This window comes from Petromyzon marinus, chromosome 40, assembly GCF_048934315.1.
Source record: "Petromyzon marinus isolate PM22_M1 ecotype Great Lakes invasive population chromosome 40, UKy_Petmar_22M1.pri1.0, whole genome shotgun sequence".
Lineage (NCBI taxonomy): Eukaryota > Metazoa > Chordata > Hyperoartia > Petromyzontiformes > Petromyzontidae > Petromyzon > Petromyzon marinus.
The window spans coordinates 4,611,167-4,620,094 of record NC_133706.1 but is presented as its reverse complement, the minus strand read 5'-3'; the positions used below and the strand labels follow the sequence as shown (position 1 = coordinate 4,620,094).

At 56.0% G+C, this 8,928-nt stretch overlaps 1 protein-coding gene across 4 annotated transcripts in view; it reads left to right on the top strand.

The window, feature by feature from the left end:
* The first annotated feature begins 795 nt into the window (after positions 1-795).
* The window catches only part of LOC116950683 (homer protein homolog 1-like), a 30,788-nt gene continuing 22,655 nt past the window's right edge, over positions 796-8,928 (top strand). For 2 of the 4 annotated variants that reach the window (XM_032968640.2, XM_032968639.2), the window contains exons 1-2: positions 807-1,299; positions 4,891-5,047. In XM_032968640.2, coding sequence (XP_032824531.2) covers positions 1,106-1,299; positions 4,891-5,047 — 351 coding nt within the window. In that variant the 5' untranslated portion in view covers positions 807-1,105. Of the gene's footprint in view, positions 1,300-3,647; positions 3,897-4,890; positions 5,048-8,928 lie in introns of those variants that run through there. The other 2 variants (XM_076073043.1, XM_032968641.2) reach the window with 2 other exon arrangements.

Sequence of the window (8,928 nt, the reverse complement as noted above, 5' to 3'; positions counted from 1 at the left end):
GTGTAGCTCGCTCGCATCTCTCTCCTCTTCGGAGCGGTCCGCGTGTTTTGCAACCGACGCGGTGTTTGTCGTGGAATCTTCAATCCATCACGTGCAGATTTTCTCCGACACGAAGCCAAACCACTCCTTAAACGAAACTGGCCAAATGTCCCAAAGTAGCAGCACCTGCCTGAAAAAAGAGTCTTGACACTCTGAGATATCCAGTCATACAAGGGAATTATTGTTATCACTTATTATTACGCGGTAAGTAGAAAGCTTCATTATCTAGAAATGAATATTGCGTCCACACTAAATGAATGATGCGTGCATTTCCTTAACAGTTGTTGTGTTTGCGGGTTTCCCATTTAGATTTCGTGATGGTCTGGTTTCATCGTAAAGGTCGTGTCTGTTTATGTAAATAAGCACGCGTAAACAAATACACAAACACACACACACTGTACTGCTTCCGTTATTTCCCCAGGCCTTGCTTGTGTAACAGACTCGTAGTCTTGCTGGGCCTTCACCTCGTTCGTAAATAAACGCAGGGTGCGTTCGCACGCACGCCGTACGCAAACGTCCTACGCGATTATTGTCACCGATTCTAAGACCCAGACAGAAAAGTGCGCGCGGGTTATAAAACGAATAAATCATGTACTACACACGAATTAGAAGTCACCCTTTGTGCGAGTATTATTACCCTTGTGACACGCAATTACGCGGCACGCGTGCGCGCGATCGCGAAATAGCTCGCCAATTAAAATAAAAACCACCACCAGGCGAAAGAACGACCAAGTCACTTTGCTGCCAAACGCTGCAGCCGATCGCTCGCTTCGCGGTCGCTCGCTCTGCGAACTGCGGGACCGCCAACTCGTCCCCGTCGCGACTCGGAGCCGCGGATTCCTCCCGAGGATTCGCGACGCTCGCGAGAAAGTGCCCTCGTGATGCAGACCGGGGCTCGGGGCGTTTGGCGCCTGCCGGAGGAGAGGAGGGGGAGAGGAGAGAAAAAGAATCCCGGGCGATAGAGACGTGTGTCGTGTCTTGTTTTTTTCTAACGCCACATACAGCACCACCCCTCCCGTCAGCAGCCCTCCCATCCCCGTGCCAGCGTGGCCCCCGTCCACCTCTGATGTTTCCCGAAATACGACCGAGCCGATATAGCCACCGCTGCCGCCGCCGCAGCAGCCACCGGCGTCACCGCAAGCCAGCAGCCTCCACGGACTCCCCTCGCAGGAGGCTTCGTCGGAGGGCGGACGGAAGAGGAGCGGCGACCGAGAGAGATCCTGAGAGTCGTGGATCCAAGCGTCGGGCGCCGATCATGGGGTAAGTTCACGGTCGCGAGTCTGCGTGTGGTTGTGCGTGTGTGCGAGGTGTGCATGTGAAGTGTGTGAGGTGTGTGTGTGCATTCACAATGCACTGGACATGTCTCTTATTACGAGGAAAGGTTTATATAACACGGGACATTAAAGAAATAAAAAAAATGCATTGTGGATGTATGTGGGTCAGCTATTTTTGTCTACGAGACGTGTTCAAAAATCCTTGACACTTCTTCCCCTCGGGCGCGATGTTTCGTTTAATAATAATGCAGTGCTTGGCAAAGTGCCACATTCATCGGTTTAAATTATTGAGCGCGATGATCCCGGTTATTTTTGCAGATTAAAACTGTCTGTTTACATGTCACATTATAATTATACACCGCGAGTAACCGTCAGTGATACTTAAATAAATTTGTATTAACCTTGTTCGATTAAAATGTACGTTTTACTGAGGGATGCAAAGCATTGCTGCGTCCGTATCATTATCAACACCGACGGCTTCTAAAAACACTCGGCGACGTCCTGGAGAGAGAAAATTCCGACGGACTGAACGTCATTTTTCGTATTTATATCTGGAGAAAACACAACACAGTTCCGATCGCAAACGCTCCTACCCATAATGCTCCAGAAGAACGCACGACGGGGTCACGTGGAGGAGGTTTGAGGCTCACGTTTCTATCTGAATTGAACCGTGCCGGTCAACCGCAGCCACCACGATGCGCCATCGGCGAGCTCCACAGCTGTGACGCTTTTGTACCGCAGGCTCGGTGCACGCATGTGCCACGGTGGCGAGATGTTAACTACCTTGCCTGGTATACAGGAGGTCGTGGGTTCGAATCCGAACGCTGATTCCTGTATATTTGGAGTCTGCGGTGTATCTCTCCTTGTGGTTGCGTGGATTTCTCTCCGGGTCCTCCGGTTTTTCCCTCCACATTTAGAATCAACATCACGGCGTTTAGAGTATTTGGCCGCTATACATTTCCACGTGATGACGAGCCACTTCGTTGAGCTACCATTTGTGGCCAGGTCACTTCTGAAAAAGAGCTACATAGCTCAGTGGGTCTTACGTGGTAAAACATTTTTTGTTAGTTTGAATAAGTACCACAGGTGCAACAGGTGCAGCAGCTTTAGCAGCAGCTTTAGCAGCGAGCAGCAGGAGCGGCGGCGTGTTCACTGGGCCCGCACGGAGCCGCATGAACGCCCTTCATGCTCACGGGGGGCCGCCGCGGGCAGGCCAAACGATTGCGAGCCGTGCGTGCGTGAGCGCGTGCGTGCGCGGACACACGCGCCCCTCGAAAAGGAATTCGCACTGCCGTGCGCGTGGAAAATGCTTTTCACACAAGGTCCCACGGGGTCCCTCGTAGTGGGCGGCTGCTGTCTCCCTTCTCTCGGTCATGTGACACAGCAGCAGCGGTGGTGGTGGTGTTGTCGCCCCTGTCTCGGTCATGTGACAGCAGCCCGTAGCTGCTGCTGCTGCTGTCACAGCCACCCTACCTTTCTCTCTCTGCTGTGCAGCGCGGTGACCCTGCGGTCTTCTCCACAATCTTATTCACAAGACGCGGCAATGTCTGCTCGCCGTCCCTGATTGGACTGCGAGCCCCCTAACGCTTGTGCGAGCTTCCCGCCGCCCCTCGTTTTAGATCCCTGGTGTGGGAGGCGACATCCTAGCTCGTCCCACGCAATGCGCACATCCCGCTTTTTGGTCTCGTAATCGCCGACGTCTCCGCTGTCATCCCCCTCGCGTGCGCGAGCAACAGCTGTGTGCCTGTTGTCGTCCGTCCGTGCCCGTGCCTGTCACGGCTCCGCCGTCCACGAGCGCGGCGAGCGTCCGTGCGGTTTCCCCATCGCCGCCGCCCCGCACGGCGGCTGCCCCTCCCGCCGCTATTTATTGCGCGCCGGCGTGCGCCGCACCGATCGGGGGGAACGTGGCCAAGCAAGGGTCGGAGGGGAACGGGACGTGGGAGGTAGAGAGAGAGAGGTGGGGGGGAGGACGGTGGAGAGGGGGGGGGCTACTTTATTTTAGGGAACCGCGAGGTCATAAATCCGCGTCGAGCCGGGGGGTTTTGTTTTACAGGAGTTAGCGGCAGCGCCGCTCTTTGTGGAAGGGGGCAAGCGCCTCCAAACGACCGCTGTGGTGCCGGCGCCGATGGCGGTCGCGTCCCGACGCTTCGTCTGCGGTGCCCGTGGCCGGCGGCGCTCAGTGCGTCGACTCAGCTTTAGTTTGGGCACCTGACCAGCAGCGGAGGGGAGAGGGGTGGGGTGGTGTTGGGGGAGACTTTGGGGGTGGTAGCGTTGGGTGGAGGGGGTACCGTTGGGGGGGGGGGGGGTCATGTCCCCGTGGTGGGGCCCTGCGTCGGGAAAGCCACACGCTTCCGCTAACCAACCTCGGCCGGTGCCCCCGTACCCCCTGCGGCTTACGGAGGCTTTGCCGCTGTCGGTGGCACCGCACGGTGCTCTGTGCCGGTCGGGTCTTTATTTCCCCCAGCCTGGAGGGAGGCGACAGCCAGAAGTCGACCCACACTCTTTGGTTCTTTTGGTAAAGTCACGTAGGTAGAAAATAATAGATCACGACGTTTCGATGGGAACACAAGCGACCGTCATCAGGTGAGACCAACACAGCAGGGGAAATGCCGCTCCGTCGCCCGTCTCAGTCACCGACCGCCAACCCTTCGAGCAACGTGACCTCCCCATGCCCACTTACTTTTCTCAACAGTCAGCGTGAGATGTCTCCACCTCGCACGCGCTGCCCTTTCCATCTCGAGGCAGCACTTCTTGGGCTGTCCATCGCGGACGACGCTGACTGCGCAGAACAGCAAGCAGCAGCAGCAGAAGCAGCAGCAGCAGCAGTAGAAGCAGCAGCAGCAGAAGCAGCAGCAGTAGAAGCAGCAGCAGAAGCAGCAGCGGCAGCAGCAGCAGAAGCAGCAGCAGCAGCAGTATAAGCAGCAGCAGCAGCGGCAGCAGCAGCAGCAGCAGTAGAAGCAGCAGTAGCAGCAGCAGCAGAAGCGGCAGCGTTTTCTTGCACGCCTGTGGGACGAGAGGCCCGGCCCTTGAGCGGAATCATCGGCCGCACTGCGGGAAAGAGGAGTTGCCGCTCGTCTGCTGGATGGGATTTGTGCTGTGCCGTTGCTTTAAGCAGCACTTTCTGTATATGCACAGCATGTTTGTCGATCTGCTGCTGGATGTGTGCCCCCCCACCCCCACCCCACGCATTTATGGCCCTGAGGGATATTTGCCCATACTTCACGTTGGTCAATGCAGGCTGGCGAAAGACGGAGGCCGGTGGAGCGCAGAACAGATTTTTTTGTATTCTTCTGCACTGAACTCTGCTGCCCACGACGCCTATTGCGCCTGCCTCTTATGCATGACGGTGCTGGTCGCCCACCCAAACGCTCTCCGGGCTCAAGCCTGCTTAGCTTCGGACGAGATCGGGCACACGCCAGGCGAGTTGGTCACAGGCAGCGCTCGCCGTATGAACGTTATAAACGAAAGAGTTAATTGGTAAAATGTGTGTCTCCTGTGTCCCGACAGCTCGGAACTGTCGCACCAATTGCGGCCACACGCGCTAAAGGTGGCCGGCCCACCGTGTGTGCGTCCGCAGGGAACAGCCGGTGTTCACCACCAGGGCCCACGTGTTCCAGATAGACCCGGCCACCAAGAAGGCCTGGATGCCGGTGAGCAAGCAGGCCATCGTGGTGGCCTACTACCACCACGCGGCCAGGAACAGCTTCAGGATCGTCGCCGTGGAAGGGCCGAGGGTAAGGGACTCTCCAGTGTTGCCCTCTTGTTGGGTTTGCCCATCCTGGGAAGCCTGTAAGTCTTTCAGGTAATGCCGACAATAATCAAATCTGTACATCACGTTAAAAATCCATCTTTTAAAAACAAAAAACGAGAGCAGGCCGGAAATCCATGAGTCTCAAACAACACAGAAATTGGCAAAAAGCGCACAGCCTTTGTGCATTATAAAAAAAACACATCAGCATTTCATAAAGAAGTTCATTGTGCTCCTTTTGTCTTAGGTCACCGTCAAAATATGTTTTTTGCTAACCCGTTCAACTGACAGCAGCAGCAGTGATGCACTTCTTCAAGAAGTGCTGATGGTGTTTTGCACGTGCATAGAGGCTGCGTACTCGTGTTTTTTTTTCCGTGTTGTTTGAATCTGAAAGTCTTTTATGGACATTTAAGAGTCCTGGATTTTGTCAGTTGCATTGTAGTTACGATAGCGCCACTCGAGGCAAGGCACGCACAATGCAGTTGAACCCCTCCTCTACCCTGAGACACTCTTCTTCCTTGCCTCGATACGTCCTACGGTCGTTGTGCACCACAGAGGTGACGACCCTTCCGACACCCCGCTAACGACCACCTTGGCTCCCCGCATCCCTAGGAACTTGGCTCCGAGGGCCCACGACTCGCGGAGTGCCAAAGTACACACACGCACACGCACGCACGCACGCTTGCGTACGCACGCTTGCGTGCGTGCGCGTTGGCTGTAAATCGCACGTTGATAGAGGCGGCCGGCCGGCTCGCACTGTCAACTGCCAGGGCGCCTCCCGCGCGTGCCGACTTTTCCATTTGACTCCGCCAAAGACGGAGCCGTCCGCCAGGCTTAAAATGGCTCTTGCGCAAAACACACGCGCGCACACACGCACACACACATACACGCACACGCGCACACACACACGCACACACACACACGTGCGACGCACACGTACACACACACGCGCGCACACACACTCACGCACACACACGCGCACGCACACTTACACGCACACGCGTGCACACACACACACGTGCATGCACACACGCGTGCACACACACACGCACACACGCACGCGCGCACACGCACGCACACACGCACACACACGCGCCCACACGCACGCACGCGCACACACGCACGCACGCACACACTCACACACACACGCGCACGCGCGCACACACTCACACACACAACAACAACCGCCATTCGCCACTAAGTGGCGGTGACATCACCACGACGCTTGTGCCAGGCCATGTGCACCTTGAGGCCATGTGAAGTGTCGATGGCAGAAGGTCACGGGGCAGACCCAGGTGCCACGGGTCGACTGACTGAGATGACTGGCTGGTGCACCACCTGTGCCCCCTACTGTGCCAACCTGCTGTGCTTTAGCCACCCGGCGCTCCGCTCGTTGTTGTGATCGTCGCTCCTCCGCCCTCCGTTGTTGTTGGAGGGCGACTGCCTCCAACTGCCCAATAGCGTCCTTCACGAGCCTCCTCCACAGAGGCCGATCTTGACACCGCTGGTACCAGTCATCGGCAAGTCCACTCAGCTCCACGTCCTCCTGTACCACATCACTCCATCTCTTCTCTAGCCCGTGCCGCGCCCATTTAGCCCCCTCGATCCGGCCGAACAAAAACTGTTTTGGCATGCGGTGGCTGGGCATGCGGGCTACATGACCCAGCTAACGCAGCCTTGCCTGCCGGAGGAGCTCACCGATGGGACCTTGCCCAGATCTTTCAAGGATTTTTGAGCTCCTCACACAATCCAGCCTGGTTAAACCCAGGATGGATGGTAGGCAGGCCAGCCTAAATGTTTCCAACCGGCGCAGATGCTCCATTAAGAGGGTCCACGTTTCGCAAGCGTAGAGAAGGGAGGGAATTACCGTGGCCGAGAAGACCTGAAGCTTAGTGTGGAGCGACAGACCAGGTAGCTTCCACACAGCGTTACGCAACCGACGAAAAGATATTGCTGCTCGACTGATTCTGAGTGAGACCTCTGCTGTTAAACTGGAGCCGGTCATAAGCACACTGCCCAGGTATGGGAAATTCTCCACTCTCTCCACAACTGCCCCATCACCGATTGGGAGTTGTGGGGGTGGAGTGTCCGATGGTACAAAATACCCAGGCAGGTGCTTAGTTTTGGTGGGGCTGATGGTAAGGCCCCATCTCTTAGTGGCACGCTCCAGTCTCAGCAGCAGCGTCTCCAACTCCTCCTCTGAATGAGCAGCTATTACCAAATCATCAGCATACATAATGTGGTTGAGCAATAGGGAGCCATCCCTTGACCGCACCCGGGCATCGATCAGCCTCCCATTATATCTGTACCAAATGGAGATTCCCCCGGTACAGCTATTGAAGGCTTCATGAACTACGTGGTCAAAATAGATGTTAAATAATGTGGGAGCCAGAGGACATCCCTGTCGCACCCCAAGGTGTACAGGGAATGGCTCTGACTCCCGGCCGCGTAGTTTTACCCGGGCCCGCTCACCATCATGAAGGTCGTTAATGATCGTGAGCAGAGGGTCAGGGACTCCAAAAGCACGAAGAACAACCCAGAGCTCAGGCCTACTGATGGTATCTTAGGCCTTGACCAGGTCAATAAAGCAGAGATGTAGGTCTTGTTGGAATTCCCTACACCTCTGCTGTAGCAGACAGACAGAAAATATGGCATCTGTGCAGGACCACCCTTTCCTGAAACCACATTGGGGCTCTGCAAGCCTCTCCTCAGCGTGCCTGGCGAGGCGATGTTGAATAATCCTTGCCAGGACCTTTCCCGGCACACTGAGGAGTGAGATGCCCCTGTAGTTGTTACAGTCTGTGCGGTCCCCCTTCTTAAAGAGGGGGACCACCAGGGCATCCTTCCAATCCTGTGGAACCCGTCCAGTGGTCCAGACTGTTGTTATGCCCATTTACCCTCGACATCAGGAGGAGTGGGGGACGATGCCAATCCCAGCCGCAAGCGATGATGAAATTCTCGCTTGCAACTTTCATCAGATAACTGAGACCAGGCCACTTTAGGTTGGAATGGGGTCCTGGGTGTACACCCACCACCGGAGTGGAAGAATGGCAGGCGCATCTTACAGATGACTAGTTGATGGTCAGAGGGCAGATCAGCTCCATGGTAGGTCCTGGTGTCAAGGACATGGGCTCGCATCCGCTGGTCCCTCACTACGTAGTCAGGCAGATGTTCTTGCTTGGACCCGGCATGCATCCATGATGTTGTGTGGATGCGCTGATGCCGGAACAGCGTGTTGGTAATTACAAGTCCATGGGCTGCACAAAAATCTAGCAGCCTCCTACCATTGTTATTAAGCTGATCCGGCCCATGCCCTCCAATCACTCCAGGCCAGGTGCCAGCATCATGACCAACTCGGGCATTGAAGTCACCCAACAAGATGACTCTATCCCGAGGGCCACTTTAGCCAGCATCTGTGACAGGAGGTCATAGAAGGCATCTGACTCATCGGCTTTGCCTGCATCCTTCCACGGATGTTCGTCTTCGGTGGGGGCATAAGTAACTATGACCACCAATCCTCGCCTCCGATTGATGAGAAGGCGAGCCCAAAGTAGACTGGGGCTTACAGCTTCCCACACCTTACCGCCACGCTCCCACGCCCCCTTCATTCTTTTGTTCAAAAGAAGAGCCACACCCTGTTGTTTGGCAGTCTGCTGCCCCGAGTAGAGGACTTTCCACCCCTCATGGTGGCAGGAGCCAGAACCAGTCCACCGGACCTCCTGAATGCCACAGAGATCCAGGTGGTACCGGTTCAGCTCCACTGTGGTGGACAAAGACGCCAGGAGGGGAGGAGCCAATCGGAATTGGCTCTCCCCCCACAGCACTGTACACGACAGAGTTGCCCGTCCGGCACCGCGAGGAGGTAGG